General features: G+C 40.3%; 2 protein-coding genes across 2 annotated transcripts in view; one reads left to right on the top strand and one right to left on the bottom strand.

The window, feature by feature from the left end:
* LOC112047393 (netrin receptor UNC5B) overlaps positions 1-21,261 on the top strand; it is a 142,508-nt gene that overhangs the window by 3,277 nt on the left and 117,970 nt on the right. The gene's annotated exons all lie outside the window — the stretch shown is intronic.
* LOC128198268 (uncharacterized) lies at positions 18,010-20,097 on the bottom strand. Its single transcript, XM_052882625.1, has one exon. The coding sequence runs from the start codon at positions 20,095-20,097 to the stop codon at positions 18,010-18,012; it is 2,088 nt and encodes a 695-aa protein (XP_052738585.1).

The raw sequence follows: 21,261 nt of genomic DNA, 5'->3' as shown, positions 1-21,261 counted from the left end.
CAAAAAACATTTTAGACTCGATACTTTTGAAAAACACATAGTAAAAACAGGAGGTATTAAAAAAGCCCTCAAGTTTTTATCAGATAAAACAAATTGGATCCCTAAAATAAAAGACTGCCACCATAACACAAATACTAGAAGGCCAGACATTCTATCAATTGCTACAAATTTTTACAAAGAATTGTACTCTAAAAAGATACAATTAAACAATATAGTTTTAAACAATAATGATAATGTACCACCGATATTATCAGAAGAAATTGATAAAGCAATCCAAACTCAAAAAAGAGATAGAGCCCCTGGTCTTGATGAAATTAATAACGAACTACTTTTAGACTGCAAAAACTACATTAAACCATTATTAAAAAACATTTTCAATGACATACTATTGACGGAAAACATTCCAACACAATGGACTACATCAACAATAACCTTGCTTCACAAAAAAGGCGACAAAGACGTTATGAATAACTATAGACCTATTAGTCTAATGTCTAATATCTACAAAGTTTTCGCGAAAGTAATTCTCCGTCGAATAACTGGACCGTTAGACGAGAATCAGCCCAGAGAGCAAGCCGGCTTCAGGGCAGGATACTCTACATTAGACCACATACACGTTGTAAGACAAGTCTTTGAAAAAAACAAGGAATTTAAGGTACCATTCTACTGCTGTTTTATAGACTATAACAAAGCTTTTGACTCAATAGAGCACGAAGCCATTTGGTTGTCTCTTAAGAACCAAGGAGTAGAACATAAATATATTAGAATCATAAAGAATATATACACCAATAGTACAGCTAAGATAAAGTTAGAAAAAGTGGGCAAAGAAATAAAAATAAATAGAGGCGTACGCCAAGGAGATCCACTTTATTCCACGTAATCTAAGATGGGATCAATATGGGCTTAACATAAATGGTGAAAAATTATCTCATCTACGATTCGCTGACGATATCATAATATTCGCTACAACAACAGTCCACCTACAGAACATGCTCGTAGACTTAGAAAAAGAAAGTAGCTTGGTAGGTCGTACAATAAACACCTCTAAAACAAAAGCCATAACAAACTCATCTGAGGACTATATCTCTATCTATGGTGAGCCGATTGAGTATGTAAAGGAATATTCGTATCTGGGCCAACTGATCTCGAATACCGATGTTATGTCAAAGGAAATAGACACCAGAATTGGTAATGCATGGAAGTGTTACTGGGGATTAAAAGAAATCATGAAAAACACAGAAACCAAGATGTCTCTTAAGTCCAAGCTATACAACACCTGTGTGTTACCAATCTTGACCTATGGTTGTCAAACTTGGGCACTCACTAAAGCGCAAAATAAGAAATTAGAGACATGCCAGACAGCAATGGAGAGGAGCATGCTAAATATAAGAAGATCAGACCGAATAAACAATATGACAATAAGAAAACACACGAAAATAGAGAATGTCATAACAAGGATAAGGAAACTTAAGTGGAAATGGACAGGCCATATAATAAGAGGAACAGAAAAATGGAATAAAACTATTGTATATTGGTATCCAAGAAATAGCAAAAGGAATCGAGGCAGACAGTTCCGAAGATGGGAAGACGAGTTAAAGGCGGTAGTAGGGGAGGCATGGACAAGGAAGGCGTTGGACCGACCCAAATGGAAGGAAATGGAGGAGGCCTTTGCCAAAGTTGGGCAAACAGACAAAGTTGTTGGTGTCACCTTAAATTAAATAAATTGTAAAATATGTACCTACGTCTGAATAAAGGCTATATTATTATTATTATTATTATTATTATATGAGTGTTATTCATATTAATTGATTATGAAACACGGCTAAAACTCATGTGATATTAGGTCGGAGTATACCCGACTAGTTTCGAACCCATACAGGGCCCTACACTCAACCCCTCTCCGCGCGCGCAATGCGTGCAGCAGCGCGTCGAGCAGCAGCTTTGCAGTTTGGATCGTGCCGCGATGCAAGAACCAGCTCATGACTAAGGGCCCCGTAAGGGTTCGAAACTAGTCGGGCATACTCCGACCTAATATCACGTGAGTTTTAGCCGTGTTTCATAATCAGTTAATATCTTGAGATAGTTTATAATAATATGAACTAGTGCATGAACACCCTTACCTCTAATGAAAACTTTTTGCGAAGATTTTTGAGTCCAAATTTAGGAATCGCTCGCCGGGTCTCGAGTTGTTGCCACGCCGTATAAAACGTAAGCGACAAAAATGCGCTCGACGCTTATAAATATTCATTCGTTCGGGGATAACGGCGGAAGGCATCAAAGGGGACGGGGCCAGGGGCGTAGCTTGTATTAAAAAATAAAGGTGTTTTGAGCATTTTCGTTTGTTAGATACTTATTCGCACTGCGGAGATATGAAATTCTCTTCTAACTGAAATTTCAATTCACTAAATGAAATTTCAACTGTTCAAAATATCAAAATTACGCGATTCGCCAAACTGATTAAAAAAAAAAAAAATTTAAGAAAAAATTTTTTTTTAACAAATTTCAAATATTCATATTTTTGAAAAAACAAAAAACACAGTTCCAAAAATTTCAGGATCTTTTAAGATTGGTACAAGGTAGTACACAAAAAAATTTGAGCCAAAAATTTATTGTCGACGGTCTATTTTGACAATTTTCAAAAATTCAAAATTTCACAAATTGGAGATTTTTCAAAATTTTTTTTTGGAATTTTTTTTTTTAATAGCCCCAAGTATCCCCTTTGAAGTTTACCATAATCGATTTTTTTAATTGCAATAGTTTTCGAGATTTTTAAAACATAAATTTAAAAAATATGGAAAATAGTGAAATTTTGGAATTTGCATAACTTTTGAAAAAAAAATTTTTAATTTTTTTTCTTCGGCAGAACTTCGTTATAGGATAAAAGAAAACTTCTGACCAAAATTTATCCAAATCGAAAGGGGTCGAGTCCAACTATTGGTCGATTTGACGTGGAATGACCCAACTGCCGTCAGAAGTCACGCCTGAAGTTTCCTTAATTTCAATAGAAAAATTTAAAAATTTTCTGTTTTGACTTTTATCTATAAGTTTAAGAACCCACACCCTTTGGAATTGGAGGCAGAGGTCATATCCACTGGGCTATCACGGCTCCTTTGGTTATCTTCTACTAACTTGAACTCGAGTGCTATATTGCTTTGACTACGTCTCTGAACCCCCGGAGGAAGGCTAAGTACAAGATATATGGCGTTTGTCAAAGAGAAAGGTAATCATAATTTTTATATGGAATATTGTGCTTGCAAGTAGACGCGAGGATATTAAACAGAGATGGTTTTTATAAGCATAGATGCATTATTCGCTCAATATTAGCGAACTAGCGGACGCCCGCGACTTCGTCCGCGTGGAATTCAGTTTTTCACAAATCTGCGGAAACCGGGAAATTTTTTCCGGGATAAATAGTAGGGAATTATCTATCTTTGTTTTAAATTTCAGCTAAAACGGTTTAGTACTTGCTGCTTTATAGAGTAACAAACATCCATACATAATTTCGGATAGGAAGTAGGATTTAAATCAGGGTAATTATCTAATTATCATTTAAATACACATTTCACTGTTTATCATTTAAATATATTGCCGCAGTTATTAAAAACAACTGAGAATTTAAATGAAAAACAAAACTTATTTACTAAGGGATTGTTCAAATGTGCACTACATCTTCCTTTGTCTTTGTTCCTCTTAATAAAATTTAATGAAAAATTGCTCAGATTTTTATTTTTTATTCGATAATATTGTAAGTTTTACTTTTTTCATACTGACTGCACAAAAGTTTCGTAATGTTACGATACAGTAAACTACGTAACACCGATCAAGATGCATCTTTAAATATTAGGCAATGACTCGTCTATTTCTAAGACGTCATAGTTATCGCAACCACATTAACATGCGACTGCTGCATGTAGGGGGATAAATGACGTCTCATATCTTACCGAAAGACCACACAGTAGAGACTTTTGACATGTCTGACGTCATTGTGTCAAAGGGTCGTCAAAACAGTAATAATTTGCAATTACACGATATTAAATGCATCGCATGTAGACTTTAAGATAATAATTAATGTTGACAATATATTATGAGGATGCAGTCGAGTAGGCTGGTCTCTATCTAATTTAACTTAGATGAGGTATAAGTTCGCCTGGCGATATATCTGCCGTGTAATTTATTGCCGGCTCTTCTTAAAAGATCCTGCCTTTCCAACCTGTGGTAGAGTCACTACAAACAGACAAACCGGACGTTTAAACGTGTATGTTAACTGAGCCTTTTGCGCTCAGGAACTTTTCGATCTAGTTCCCTCTTCCAGGCATCGCAGAGGTCTGCATCCATACGTAGTTGATGTCCCTTGGACGCGTACGAAGCGTTTCGGTTCTTCGTTCCTGATCCGCACTGCAAATTTATGGAATACCCTTCTAGCTTCCGTTTTCCCTACCACCTACAACTTGGGTATATTCAAGTCAAGAGTGAATAGGCATCTTCTAGGTAAAGCACGTTTCACCAAAAGCTGCTCGATTACTGTCAGCTGCAGCTAAGCGTTCGCCTATATAATGTAAAAAAGGCCTCATGAAAAAAATATATATTTAAATTATATAAATTACCCAGGCAATGACAAACATCCATCTTTGTCACTCTGATATTTTAGTTGTGAGAATACTACCCACTACGCCAATACACCGTCATATTTTAATATTAATAAAAATATAAAAATATACTTAATTTAATTAAAAACACGAATGAATATCCCGCAGCGATGATGAAAATCTACAACAACCCAAATGAAGATACAATAAATTTGATGCCTCGGTATACCATATAGATCGAAACAAAAATAATAAAAAAAAATAACCAACAAAAAACAATACCCTGCCAAGATTCCCATATACGTGCCATAAGGTTCAATCAATCAATGTCCCTGAGAATAAAAAAAGGTAACTAACACGACCCACGTTAACTAAAAAAAACTGAACTTCAAAAAAAAAAGTTTAGTCGTTTTTTGTGACCCGACCGCGGATTCGTTCCAAACTATTACTGATTCGTTGGTTTCTATGTTCTATTTTAGTTAAATTAGATGCATGTTTCAAATACTAACATTAGAAACATATTTGAAATTGTTACATCTTTAAGATGTTCTACCGAGGCATGATGAATTGACACTGAGGATTTTTGTTGTTTGGGACTTTGTACTTTATTGGCATTAATTTAAATAAATGTATTCATCGACATCATCATCCCTTGTCAGCCTACTTTACTTAAATGACCCTTTTATAGGGCTGCCGGATTGCAATACTATTGTCTATTCTTTCTATGCAATACTATATTCTATCTACTTTTCGATCTTCCAAGAAATTCTCCGTAGCACCCTAAAAGTACGATGCCTTGGATCTTAAGCCGTCTCCTTGAGTTATCCTATTCTTGAACCTACTCACTTGATGTCAACGGCTCACTTAGTAGAGGTGATCTTACGCTGCGCGCCTTGGGACCCAACGTTCGTCGTTATCAACCCATATACGGCTCACTGCTGAGCTCAAGTCTCCTCTCAGAATGAGAGGGGTTAGACCAATAGTCCACCACGCTGGCCCAACGCGGATTGGCAGTCTTCACACACGCAGAGAATTAAGAAATTCTCTGGTATGCAGGTTTCCTCACGATGTTTTCCTTCACCGATTGAGACACGTGATATTCAATTTCTTAAAATGCACACAACTGAAAAGTTGGAGGTGCATGCCCCGGACCGGATTCGAACCCACACCCTCCGAAATCGGAGGCAGAGATCATATCCACTGGGCTATCACGGCTCTCCCCAACGTTCATCTATGTGCTATTGCCGTTTTAGCTTCGCGACTTCTTTGATTTTGGTTCTCTCACGGATCTCTTCATTTCTGTTTCGATCAAGCAGAGACTCTATCGTTTGCTGATTGACTCTGAGACTTCTTTCTTGTAAGGCCTTCTTTTAATCCATAGTTAGCGATTAGTGGCAATATGTACTGTTCGAAGACTATCGTCTTTAAGGATTTTCTTTTTTTAATTGAGGATATTTTTATAATATTCCTGGCAAAACGAATGAATATAAAAATATATAGTTTTGCGTTATTGATTCATCCAATTGAGGCGTGCCAGTGGAGACCAGAAAAAATATTGTTTCCCCAAATATAACGTTTCTACGAACATGTGTTGATCGAATTAAGATACCGCAAACAAAACTGAGACCGCCGGGGGCTCAGAATTTACATAAAGTTCCGCCGCAATTTATATTTGGGCAATAAAATGCGAGAACATCATATTTGGACACGGAATTTTGCAGTAAAAGAAAACACGACTCGGTAATTTGCGTACATATGTATCTTTTTGGTAAAATTTCAATATTTATTCGTATAAGGGCAGAACTGACCTGATGTTTTCATGTCCATCGACTCCGGATTATTATGCGTGAACTGTTTTTACGTTAATTGGAACTTGTTTGTTTTAATGTAAACAAATAATTAAAAATTATTTGTTTTTGTTAACGACGTTTTGAAAATAAATAGAAAGAAAGAAAATTATTTTATTTGGACACACACACAGACACACAGAAGACAACATAAAAAAAGAAAATAATTGATACTTCAAACTATTTTAAAACTGTTAAAAGAATCTAAAGAAGAAAGAAAGAAAGAAGAATTGAATTGAATTGAACTGCTGATGGTGCTTTTGAATGCAAAAGTAACTATCAACCCCTAGTCAGGACTCCAGAGTGACAAACTCTTTCTACCAAAATATTCTTAGTAAATTTCTTAGACCAGAATTGGGAAATTGGTAACATTTGCTAGCCCACAAACCCGTATTGAAACATCAGGCTGAATCTCTCCGTATCATCTTTCCTTTATGGAGAATAGCTTAACTCTATAGTTGGCCATTAAAATAGGTACATGTAACATTTACAGAACATGGTCTACAATAACTTTATCATATTACAAAGCCCTTCACCTCCAACTAGCCACACAAAAGGGCATCTTCTCAACGTAAAAGGAAGACAATTTCACAGCGCCATTAGTGTAGGGGCGGCGATATAAATCTACAACAATGAAAAATTGGGACATAACGGGTTCCTACGTGACTACGACCCGGGGTCCGAGCAAGGCTTCCACCTTTTCCGTAATACTATCTTGGTGTCCTATTGTACCTTTACTTGTGAAACATAATGCTTATTATCCAACTACACAAGCATCGTGACACGATGCAGCGTATCAGCCAAATTCGAGCGAACGCCAGTCAGTATAATTAATATTTCTGGAGACCAGTGGTAGTCTTTAAAAAATATTCAAACTTGAAAATTTAAATTTGATTTTTGAAATTGAAAATGAAAATTTGAATATTTTAGACACCAACAGGTGAGAGTGAAGTCAAGGGCTAACTTGTATAAAATAAAAAAACAACAATATGGTGAGATGGACAAAACTATGAACAAGGCTATGCATAAATAGTAAGCTACGCATAATTGTAGGCTATGCATAATAGTAGGGCGATATCCAAAGTCACAACTAATGGTATCACGTCATTTAAAGAGGTAAAATGTTATCGCCGCATTTGCCGCTTCTAAATTTACATGTTGTTAATAAATAGTGTAGGAAATAGTAGTCTGTGACAGTGACGTCGCTCAATCTAGTGTCGGCTTCAGTGTGCTCGTGGCGTTCGAGCCGTCCACATCTCTTGTTGTGTAATTCTTTATGGGTTACTTGGGATAGTCGGGGAGAGTGACTTGAGTGGAAAAGGGGAGTGTTTGATATCAGTCAAAGGATCCTTTAACCCTACATACATCGTTCTCAAGTGCGTGACTCCACTCAAGGTCATTCTCTGCCATTCTAGGGTCTTATTTTGGTTACAGTTTGATTTGTTAATTAAGTTGTCCTGACAAGTGTTGTGAATCATAACCTTTGTTCGACATTAGTTTTCTTATATTTGTAATCACCCTTTTAGTCTATAATATCAGAAGTGGGATAAAGAACTTGTGCCCACATAGTGAATAAAGATAACGACGTAATTTAAAACTACCCTAGTTCAGGCCAATCGTGTTACATTTCTTTGTTAATATGGTATGAGAGCATTTTTTTATAAAAGAGGGTAACAAATTAATTGAGTATAGTACACTGATGAATTTTACATTACGGTATTGTTAAATTCGAATGTAAATAGTGTGTGAATCGTGATTTCAAGTTTTAAGTGTTGACGTAACTTTAGTATTGACGGTATTGACGGAAATTGTTTAGAAATTACTTTTCACGGTTTCCTCGGTGAAATTTTGCGTTTTAATATTATGACAAGATGCGAAATGTTGCCGTATAAATTTTGTGTTAATAATTGCAACTTATAACTGTTTGAAATTTGTGAATTTTGGTTACCGGATTAAGTAACCCTACTGCCATTTTTCGATAAAAATGAATCATACCCGACCTTACATACAATGGTGACTTGAACTATACATAACCCTAGATACACAAGGCCCATACACACAAGGCCCATACACACTCATTCGATTAAAAATGAGTCATACACGACCTTCAATAGTGGTTTGTACACGCTCAAGTTTTCATAAACGCAACTACACCAGGGACGGACGCAATCCAGGGACGGATGCGTTACCAGGATGGCCGAATGTTATCGCCGCATTTGCCGCTTCTAAATTTACATGTTGTTAATAAATAGTGTAGGAAATAGTAGTCTGTGACAGTGACGTCGCTCAATCTAGTGTCGGCTTCAGTGTGCTCGTGGCGTTCGAGCCGTCCACATCTCTTGTTGTGTAATTCTTTATGGGTTACTTGGGATAGTCGGGGAGAGTGACTTGAGTGGAAAAGGGGAGTGTTTGATATCAGTCAAAGGATCCTTTAACCCTACATACATCGTTCTCAAGTGCGTGACTCCACTCAAGGTCATTCTCTGCCATTCTAGGGTCTTATTTTGGTTACAGTTTGATTTGTTAATTAAGTTGTCCTGACAAGTGTTGTGAATCATAACCTTTGTTCGACATTAGTTTTCTTATATTTGTAATCACCCTTTTAGTCTATAATAAAAGCTTGTGGTGTCGCAGGGGGTAATGTCTATATCTACTGAACCGATTTTGAACATTCTTTTATCAATAGTAAGCCCCGTTATTTGTGAGTATTATAGGTTAAATTTAATCCCCGTATTCTTACAGGATATGAAGCTAAGTGGGTGAAACCGCAGGGCGACAGCTAATTTGATATATCTTTCTTTATATAAAACTATTCTGATAGATATTCCGTGGACCTAATACCATGATATTATATTTTCTATTCTGTAGGTATAATTAAAAAAAGTTCTCATCTTTTTCCTATAAATCCATCACCACACAAAGCTGATCCCAAACATAAATTCCAACATACGGGTCTGGGGAAAAATTGTGGTCCAATTTTTCATGTCGGTTTCCTCCTTATATTTCACAACTTGTAAGCATTTTGTTTCCTTACTTAAATAAATCATAATATTTCCAGCCGCTGCGCTGTCCCGAGGGATTATCACTGATGTTTTATTTGACGTCTGTGCGTCCTTTTATTTTGCTCACGGATCCGCTAAATATAAGATTGTTTATAAACAGATATCGTAAACCTTTTTTATTTTACGCCGCTTTGTCTCTCTCTTGTTTATGAACGTCTGTTTAAGATTTTGGACGTGACAACGACAAGGTTCTTTGGATACTTTGCATTATTACGAAAGAATAATTTTAATAGGGTAATTAAAGCAACAATGTCATATAAATAATTATAAAAGCATCTTTCCTAATCCATCAGCTATGTTTAATGTATTGTCTTTGTCACTGATTAAGATCATAGCAGTCATATCAATTCACTACAACAACGATTGAGTCAGATCGATGGCTTACGGTATTCTCGAGGTACGGGGATGTATCACACTCAGCTTCCCAACTCCAAACAGGGAATTTAACTGAAAATTTCTTAGAAGAAGGAACTCATAATATTGCTAGCTAGCCAGAAGTCGCTTAACCGACGTGGTGGCCGGTCATAGGCCACTAAACTTCAAACCTCTTTGCGTCCAATCCTTTAACAGAAACTGATACTTATTTAGCTTCCAAGATTTATCCCATACAAACTGATAGAACGAGTTAAATATTTCTGATCTATTCTAGAAGTCGTTAATTCGACGTCTAAGAGCGTTATACGACCTGCTTCTCGCATGCACATTATAATTACCCATCGATTACTTTGTACAGCATATCTCGTGGTAATGACGCAAGATGCCCAGTAAAGGCTCTGATTATCATGAGGTTTACAAGCACATGTTTTATTGAATTTTATGCGCCGGCCCGCGATCGGACCGCTCGGGGCGATCTTTGTAAGACGGTATTTGCCGACTGATTTTAGCATACGAACGGTTTACGATCGCTGACAGGAATGTAGGCTTTTAAACTGTGATACAGTCTTGTGTTTCTTTTTTAAACGATTACTAGTTATTACTCAGTGTTAAGGCCGTATTATGCATCATATTGTACACATGCCTACATACATACCTGAGCCTCGATTTCACACGTCACTTGAATGTTGATTAAAACCTGGACTTTTTGTTCGTTTGTGTACATAGGTTCAAGGATAATGAAGGTATACCTAGTGTTGATTTATATCCTAACATACACCAACATTATCTTCACAATGATGGAAGGTAAAGTTTTGTTACTATATTATTTGTGTATACTACCTTACCTTATCAGCCAATAGACGTCCACTGCTGGACATAGGTCTCTTGCATGGACCTCCAAGCATAACGGTATCGAGCCGCCAGCATCCAGCGGCTCCCTGCAACCCGCTTGATATCCTCGATCCATCTAGTGTGGGGTCGACTAACACTGCGCTTTCCGGTGCGGGGTCGCCATTCCAGCACCTTTGGACCCCAACATCTATCGGCTCTTCGAACAATGTGGCCTGCCCATTGCCATTTCAGCTTCGCGACTCGCTGATATGTCAGTTACTTTGGTTCGTCTGCGAATCACCTCATTCTTGATTCGATCATGCTGAGAAATTCCATGCATAGCTCGCTCTAGCGCTTGAGCCTTCTAATAAGGCCCATAGTCAGCGACAAAGTCTCAGACCCATATATATACTAATAACTTGTAAATTAAATATAAATAAAAGACATAAAATCTTTATGACTAATTTGTAAGACAACGTTTGGACAGAACAATGTCTGTCCTTATATAACAAAAGCTGGACGACCCACGAGCTACGAGTGCAGCACAGTAATTGCGGGACAATATTTCTTGCCCTCCTTCGGGCATAATTTACTCGCAGAAATAGATACTGGACAAAACAAAGAAATGTTGAAAATGATATATCACCCATAGAAGTAGGTAGCTACATGGTTATTTTACGAACGCTTTCCGCGAAATTGGCGCCCTAAGGCAGACTTGCGTGACTCCGCAACTGCAATCTGATCGTAAAATAGGTCAGCCCGAACGCGAAATGAATATGTTACTATTGTTATCTACAAAGCAGGGTTATCGAGAACTGAGATCGCAGCGCTGGTACCGAGCTTCATTACGAGCAATAATGTTGGGAATTTTAACAGCCGTTTTCAATCATCTATTCCTAATCTGCAGGGATTGCTATGAATCTCATGTACCATTCAAGTAATCAGTTTCTACATTAATTTTCATCGTATTTGTAATCATCAAACATTGTGTTTTCAACGAAATTACATAATTATTGTCATTTTAGGTATAGTTGATGCATTAAAAAAACGGAGTGTCCCAAATGCATGCAGACCCCAAAGATGATGTAGAACACTGTCCTCGGTTCCGAGCTAAAAGAGAGGTAGTAACGATGGATCTGGGCAAAAGCTGACAGTAGATAATGTAATAAATATAATGTTGGAAAGCAGTGAGAAATGGAATGTAGCTTAGAATTTTTTGGAATATATAATGAAGATCAAGGAAAAGTATAAGATGGTACTTGCTTGCCTTCAAGGTGCGTATTCACTCTTGCTTTGATACCCAAGGTAAGATACCCAAGTGATAAGATTCAGGAAACAGACTAAACACAGGAAGGGTATCCTAAACCCAAGCCGTGCGTATGAAAGAAGAAGACTCAAAGCGTTTTCTATGAGTCCAAGGGACATCTACAACTTACCCGATGTTTTGCGGTGCGATGGTAAAAAAGCAAAGGTGGTATGACGTCGAATAGCTCCTGAACACACTCTCCAAAATATATACTACAAAATACTGACAAAGGATAAAAAGACTCGCGACGTCAGTGGTAGGCTTTATGGCAGGGATATGGCCGTAAGATGCTTGGTAATTTTAATGTGTAGTATTAGTTGAATCAAATTTAACCTGACAACAAAGTAATCGAAAGTCCGTAAATTAATAAAATATATTCTATGTTACCTCCACAACTGACACAAATCATCGTTAAAATGGTCTCAGAACCTGATGGACAGAAGTTCGTCGTTTTAAAAAAGTTAAAAGTTTGTTCGCCCATCTCATATTGGAAACTATGGAGTTTGGATCTTTGTAGTTTCGAGAGGTAACTGTCAAAACTTAAAATTTTTCAAAACCAAGCATTTTTTCTGGATAACATGAGCAATCATTAGCTTCACGACAACCTGTCGCCAGACATTCCTAAAGTTTATTTCTTTAATGATAGAAGGATAATGATATTACATATTATTCCTTAAATAATACACTAAATACGCTATATACTTAGTTAAATGTTAGCTGTAATAAACTAATTTTCATATAGAAATCTTGCAAGTCTAGTAATTAATTTTCCCAAAACTTAAACAATCAACCAACTATAATAAAAGGGGGTTCACTAAACTTTCAAATACAATGTAGGAAGTAGGAAGACAAGCCCGCGTCGCAGCTTAAAACTTTCAAAGTACCAGGGCGACATATTTCGTTGGGGCTTTGAATAATAAACACGGGCCCGAGGCGCGCGTCGTGTGCTACCGGTGCGGTCGGCGCACGAACACCATTTGTCTATCGCCTGAGGCCTGCAATTTTGCATTTACCACGCCTACTAGCTCCTGGTGCCCTAGTACCTACTGTTGCTGTTCAACGCTCCTTAACATGGGATTTTTCCGTGAGCGACGTTTTGACACTCAACTTCTTGGCGGCTATAAATTGAAACTACTGGAAATGGTGAAAGTTTTGTTATTACAAACATAACATTCATAATGTCAAAACGCGTGTAATATAGTAAAGTTCTTCTTCTTCTTCTTCTTCTTGTTTGGAGAATTAATACCTATACTTAAACCTAACTACACTAAATAAGTAGGTCGAATCACGGTTATCTAAGTATTTATCTTGGATACAAATCTTTGTCAATAAAAAAAACAGGAGGTAAATTTTCTAAATTAACCCAAACCGGAAACCTAATCCAGGACCTCTCGGTTATGCAAGACTTGCTTCATTCGTAATTCTCTTACTGATTGTATTGAATTGTGTTTGAATCAAATGTAATTATATCACAGAATTCTCAAGTAGTTAACATTTGAGTATACTTATTATAATTATAGTCATTCCACGAAAAACAAAAACATATGGTAAAGCTTAGAGACACGAGCGTACCGAATTCAAAGTTTCTCAATAGTAAAAATTGGAGCAAAAACTCGTTTTCAGAATGGATACACGCACCGTCGGAATCATAGTAAAAACTATCTTGCAACACAAAAAATAAGTGCTCTCAAAAGGTGCACGCTTTTTGCCACAATATCTACTCAAAAATACGAAAAAAGCGTCAATGCTATACAGATAAAACCTACACATTCAACCTTCAAGTACAAAGCAGTAAAAAGCACGGCTTTTTACAATACAACATTATATTTTAATCCCACTAATAATATAAACGCGAAAGTTTGTATGGATATATGGATTGTTCTTACTCTATAACAGAATAACGAAAAACGTAAATAGTACGAGTAGTAAGTCGAGAAAGAAAGAAGGAGAAATACTTTATTTCCCACAAAATAAAATATATAGACATACAAAATTAGAAATGGAACAAAAAATTTGGCATGCAAAAGCAGCCAATACTACAAGCAATCTCTTACAAGGTATCAGATGTTAGTGGTATAATAATAGAATAATTTATCCGGTTGATATGAAAACGATCACTTTAGGTGCACTATCAGAAGATATGTGTATAAAATAAACATAGTACAATAATAAAGTCGCTACGTCTGCCAGAGGCAACCGCATGCAGTATAGTATGTATAGTAGGTATGTATCTATTGATGACGTCACTCGCTCTCGCACTCGACCGTCTACTAAGCGATGAGTTCTAAGGTCTCGACTTGATGACATTTTTTGCGGAACCCTAAAACGTGAGTGTAAACGGAAAGCATAACCGTTACGAAAGATTACTCTCCAACAAAAGGACGCGGCGCTGAAAAACCTCCGAAGGGCCTAATGGAATCTTTAGACGAGATATTATCGGCGCAGTCACGTAAAATATTAGATAGGTATTCCTAAATAAGGAAAAGTTTGCATTGTGAAAGCGCGATATTATATTATTATTTATGTCAAAAAGAGTTGGGTTACTTTTTTTGTAATTAGTGGGTATATGTAGATTTTTTCTATCCATGCTTGGCGTTAACAAAATTGTTATAACTATTGATGACGTCATTTTAAGAAATTAAATATCACGTGTCTCAAACGGTGAAGGAAAACATCGCAAGGAAACATGCATACCAGAGAATTTTCTTAAATCTCTACGTGTGTAAAGTCTGCCAATCTGGATTGGCCCAACCCCCCTCATTCTGAGAGAAGACTTGAGCTCAATATGGATTGATAACGATAACTATTGAAGATTATAACAATTAATCAAGTGTTTAGTTGAGCTGTTCTAGAATATTCTGATCTGCGGAAATTTCCATCGAATTTTAGAAAAGCAGGAAATTGGTTGAAAGTAATTAATACAGAATCTGTTGTTGACCAACAAACTTCTGCTCGGCAAGTCTAAGCGATTTCCGATGGCGCCCGCCCTCCGATGTTATGATTTGAGTTTCAGTTATTACAACTCTCATTTTGTATTTCAAGGCTGTCTGGAATATTTGATTGATCGGTGAAATTAAACCTCTTTCTTAATGTTTTTGCGTTAATTTTGCTGACTATATTTATTAAAGTGGGTATCGAGGGACGAAACTGTTGGACATGTCATGTTAAAAAGATGGTGATTGACATAAGTTCATATTATCAGCCTCTAGCTTTCGCAAAGTACAAAAGTACTTCATAAGTTTGGGTGTCCTAATTTATAAGACTAGCTGACGGCGCGCGGTTTTACCCGCGTGGTTCCCGTTTCTGCAGGAATACGGAGATAATATAAGCCTATAGCCTTCCTCGATAAATAGGCTATCTATAATCGTCGCCATCTGCCAAGCAACTCTGGAAGGATATCATGGCCTCGGGATTTTTCTGCCACCTTCCTCCAATATACACTCGACAATAGTTTCGCGTCCAAGTCCCATGGTGGAGTTCCGGCCAGGACACAAGCAGCTTCGCAAGATATAGTACGATACCCCCTTGCCACTCTTACCGCCATGATCCTTTGTGGTCTACGCAAAAAAGGTCTATTTCGGACTGTGAGAGCGTTTGCCCAAATTGGAGCTCCATACATGGCCATTGATCGAATAACACCTGTATAAAGGCGGCGACACCCAGAATTTGGACCACCTATGTTTGGGAGCAGTCTACTTAGAGCCCCAGCAGCTCTAATAAGTTTAGGAGCCAGAAGCCGGAAATGCTCATCGAATTTCCATCTACTATCCAGAATAAGTCCCAGGTATTTCATCGTTGATTCAATAGTGATGGAAATTCCCCCAACTACCAGAGTTGCTCCAGCCGGAGGTGCCATCCTCGGCCCGTGAAAACACAGAGCCTCAGATTTGCTAAGGGCAACTTCTAGTCCTAGCCGCCGGATCTGCGCTACCGTTTGGGCTACTCCTGCAGTAACCAGAACTTGCGCGTCAGCAAAGGTACCACCTCGAGCCGTAATTAGGGTATCGTCTGCGTAGCAGGTCACTTGGACACCTGGAATATTCGCACCCCGCAGTACCCAGTCGTACCCAATGTTCCACAGGAGTGGACCGAGGACCGACCCCTGTGGGACACCACACGTCATTTCTCTCCTGGCCCACTCCCTTCGCGCAGGATACTTCACGTATCTATCTGATAGGTAGTTATGAACAATTTCTCGCAGGTAACAAGGCAGTTCGTGAAACCTCAGTGCCTCCATTATACAACTCCATGGCAGAGAATTAAAAGCGTTGGCTATATCTAGAGATACCGCCAATAGAACCTCGCCATGAGACACTGCATCGTCCGCAAGAGCCCTTACCCGAGCGATGGCATCTATTGTGGATCTGCCCCGACGAAAACCGAACTGGTTATCACTTAGGTTTGGTCCCGTTTCTTCCAAGTGCCAGACTATGCGATCTGCTAGAATACGCTCAAAGAGCTTGCTCACATCGTCCAACAAAACTATGGGCCTATATGCAGACGGAGATTCGGCTGGTCTTCCCTCTTTACGTACCAGGACTAACTTTCCAGTTTTCCAAACTCTTGGAAATCTGCCCTGCGCTAAGCACTCACTGAATAGTGACCTGACTAGGGGTTCTAACGGACCCATAGCCAACACCCAAGCGCGGGCAGGAATACCATCAGGGCCAGGAGCAGTCTTCTTTGTCCTCAACCGGACCATCGCCGCTCGTAGCTCTTCTTCCCCTACTTCATAAACACCCACATCAGATGCATCGCTGTCTGGTAAGGAGGATCCCATGTGAAACTGGTTTCCTACACTGAGCGGGAAAAGAGTATGTACAGCTGATTGTAACAGCTGAGGCTCTAGAGTCTGCGTTAATGGTGGGGCTCGAGGCTTGAGCTTGCACCTAACCATTTTATATGGCCTTCCCCATGGGTCACCATTGAGGCTCTCTAGCATTTCATCTTCAGCCAGATTCTTTGCTGTCTTTATGGCTACCTGTAACGAAGTAACAGCTTCCCTATAGAGTATATAGAGGCGCTCTTCTTCTGGTTCATTCCTCAAACGCCGTCTCCGTTGCCTGGTGTATTGACGTCTTGCTGCAACACATAAAATGCGTAGTTGCGCTATTTCCTCGGACCACCAGTATACCGAACTCTTCGAGGACAGTCGTCTCGCCCGAGGCATTGCTGCGTCGCATACATTCTTCATAGATTCACCAAGGCCGATTGCTGCCTCATCCACATTTATGATAGTTTCTGACCCTGTAACCCACGCCTGAACAAGAGCTGCCTCAATCAAGATGTCCCGATCTAAACGCTTTAGCGACCATCGGGGGCTGTCACCTTGGTTGGTTATCCTACTTAAGCCGCTCGATACAGACGTTTGTTGACGTATATTATACCGTATGTATCGATGTTCTGACAGTGTTTCCTCATTCACTATCACTTCCCAACCATAAACTTGGCGTGTCAATGCGGGATTGGCAAAAGTGAGGTCCACAATGGAGCCGCCTTGTCGCCGCACGCATGTGTTTACAGATCCTCGATTGAGAACTGTCAGGCCCGTCACGACCGCCCACTCCTTGAGTGCTTCTCCTCGTGCATCAGTCCTTGGAGATCCCCACGCCCTAGATTTGGCGTTAAAATCCCCAGCGACGAGCATCCGATTTGAGTGACTCTGGCCAATAAAGGCCCCCAGTTCTAACAGGAACTGTTCAAATTCAGCCAGGCAGCGATTTGGCGAAAAATACACGCCGACTACTGTTATGTCGCCCAACATAGCAGACACATAACCTCTACCTCTCACTGGATGCTCAAAGGTTGGGGAACCGATTGAGGTTTGTGTCACCAGAGCCGCCAAACCATCTAGGTCACCAATCCAGTTGTCCCTGGCAGGAACAAAATAGGGCTCAGCAATCACAGCAAGGTGAATCGATCGTTCCGCCATACTCTGAATCAATAGATCCTGAGATCTGGCGCAGTGATTGATATTCGCCTGCAAGACTTGTAAAGTCATGTTAGTCTTCAGCCATTCTATTCCCACCATCGCCCAGAGACTCACCTGTATTCACAGATGGACAATCAGTCTGCACGGTACGCTGAGGTCGTACCCAGGCCTTTTTGCTTTTCTTACCGTTTTGACACAGCCCGCCCCCAAGCTTATGATTTGCGGGCCCTCCTGCTGCTGCGCAAAGAGAGCAGTTCGAGTTGCTCGAGCAGTCCGCTGCCTTATGGCCAGGTTGACCGCAGTTGTAACATTCACTACTGCGGTCAATTTCGGCTGTACACATAGGGCGAACATGTCCAGTCTCTAGACAACGGAAGCACCGGAGAGGTCTTTGCTCGAGCAATCGAACATTGGCCGATACCCACCCTACCAGTAACCGGCCTTCTTCCATCTTCTTAGCTGCAGCAACAGGACATCTGATCAAAACTGAGCCTGTGCTCTTAGGGATCCACTGGATTTTTCCTACTTTCACTGCCTCGATTGGGCATCCGCCTTTTACTGAAACAGCAGCAGCAATTTCAGCTTCATTTACAGAATCGTCTAACCCAGTGATTCTAAGATTTACACACTTTTCGGGCCTGGACACCCTCACAATTTCGTCAGGTAAGATCTGTCTGAGGCTTTGGGCTAAAGTGTCGGCCTGCTTTCCACCAGATTCGCCAGGAAGCTCCAATATACGGGCGCCAGTGGCAGCTCGACGGAACCTCAAAGCCGATATACCTATGCTGGAGAGATCAATTTTAGATTTCGCCTCAGACAGTATACTGGCGTAGGTAACAGCTTTATCAGTAGCTCCAGGCTGTAAAGTTATAACCACAGCTGCTGACCGTGCTAACCGCAGTTTCTTTACAGAAGGTTTGGAAGAGTTTGCACTGGTTTTGGACTTTTTGCCACTCTTTCCAACCTTTGTCCATTCCTCTTCATTTTGCGTTGAGCCCGAAGGCTGCGGGGCACTCTCACTTTTGTCCACGGGTTTTGTCCCTGTACCTGTCTTTCGCACATTGCCCTTCTTGGTTTTAGGGGCTGTAGCTTCTTCTCTTGGCTTCGGCCTTGTCTGCGGAGCACCAGAAGTGGAAGCAGACGCATCATTTGCACTGGTTCGTCGATCCGTAGACAATGGTGGACGAATCCTTTCCTCTGGTGGGAGCCTCTGCTCCAGCAAATGTAGACGTGCATCTATCATGGTGCCAACTTGGATCATGATGGACCGTGATAGCTCATCTACAGCTTGAGAATCAAACGTTGATGAGGGCGCCGGTTCTTTAGTTTGTTCAGGGGCAGAGGTTTGGGTTGATGGAGTATAACAACTATTCGTTCTTCGCTCCTCCATTCGCAGCTCTGCCATGTCCTTCCTAATTTGTTTTAACTCTTTTCGGAGTGCGGCGTTTTCTAGCTGAAGCCTTGTTACTTCCTCACTCGACATTTTGTCTTTTAGGGCTTCTACCGTTTCTTTTATTGAAGCCCCCGCGTCTTTAAGTGCCTTCTGAAAGGTGCCCTTCAAATTTTTAGATTTGGTAGCTACCTTTACGATAATATTTATATCGTCTTCCACCCGTTTCATGAGCACCTCATTATCAGCAACGGTAGGAAGCCCTATAGAAGAACGTGCCATTCTCGCGGCACGTGCTAGCTCCTGAATGTGTTCCTCTCCGTCATCAGTAGCTCGTACTGGTTTGAGAAACATTTCTTTTTTAGTGCAGGGGCCCTTTCTTCGAGAAGAAATATTCTGGCTCGCCACTTCTTCCGCCTCGCTTGTAGACTCTCCACCATTGGAGAGGCGCCGTCTTTTGACAGATGACGACTGTTTAGTTGCAGGACGGACGCTACTTCTGTCTGAGTCAGAAGCACATGATGTTGCGTCCATTCTGTTTTCTATTAAATCCTCCACTACATTTATATCTCTCTCCAATTCCATACTCAAACTTTCTCCCCTCTGCGCGTTTCCTGTTCTCTCTTCCTCCCTCATTCTTTCTAACCTAGCCTCTATGCGTCTGTTGGCCCCCCCGTATACGCTGGGGCCGATGCGACGGCTATCCGACGCACCAAGGGATTCCCCCCGAAGGGGACCCTCCCGGGTAGATTTATGTTCAGATCGCATTTTCATATTTATTTTTTAAGTTAAACCCCTACCCCCCCGGATACCCTAGCGACTGAACTCCCAACAGCCATTCATCCTATCAGCGGGCATCAAACCTTAGGATTGGGAGCGCCCTAAAGACTGTATCCCCAACAGCCACACATCCCCTCGGCGGGCGCTTAACCTTAGGATTGGGTTTTAACACCCGGTGACCCGGTACTCTCCCCTTGTTTTACAACCCGGACGCTCCATAGTCTACTCTGATTAGCAGAGCAGTACCAGGAGCATCCAGGTGACACGTAGAAGCGCCGAAGCACCCTCCCCCCTTTGCTAGTATGGTTCACGCCGGGTTACCCCGATACCTCTCCTATGGAGAGGCTTTCCCCTATCCACCACCCAGGGGACGCACCCGATGGAGGACTAGCAACCCCACACGGGATGTTTTATAGCCTGCCCCAGGATATCTTAATTCGAAGTAACATAGGTTAACCAATATAGTAACGAAGTACAAGGAACTTATTAGTATACTAAGATTACTAAGAGTAACCACAACCATTACAAGACTAAACGGCCCAGTACTTGAACAATGAGTAGCATGTAAAGATATCGTCTCAAAAGATTTACCGATATGTTTTATATATACCCAGGATATCGTAATGCGCTGCTAACGCAGTACTTATTAAGGTACCTACTAAGAGTTTGACGGCCTCCGTGGCGCAGTGGTATGCGCGGTGGATTTACAAAAACGGAGGTCCTGGGTTCGATCCCTGGCTTGGCAGATTGAGATTTTCCTAATTAGTCCAGTTCTGGCTGGTGGGAGGCTTCGGCCGTGGCTAGTTACCACCCTACCGACAAAGACGTACCGCCAAGCGATTTAGCGTTTCGGTATGATGCCGTGTAGAAACCGAAAGGGGTGTGGATTTTCATCCTCCTCCTAACAAGTTAGCTCGCTTCCATCTAAGACTACATCATCACCTACCTTCAGGTGAAATTGTAGTCAAGGGCTAACTTGTAAAGAATAAAAAAAACCACAATCATTGCTAGACCAAATGGCCCAGTACTTAACACATCGGACAATTAGCAGCATGTTAAGTTATTCCCCGTCTCAAGAGATTCAATGATAGACGTTTTAATCAAGAGGCGTCAAATCGTGACTGTCAGTGATGCAACGCCTTACAAATAGTA

This window comes from Bicyclus anynana, chromosome 7, assembly GCF_947172395.1.
Source record: "Bicyclus anynana chromosome 7, ilBicAnyn1.1, whole genome shotgun sequence".
Classification (NCBI taxonomy): domain Eukaryota; kingdom Metazoa; phylum Arthropoda; class Insecta; order Lepidoptera; family Nymphalidae; genus Bicyclus; species Bicyclus anynana.
Note: the sequence above shows the minus strand (reverse complement) of the source record. Positions and strands in the feature narration are given on the sequence as shown.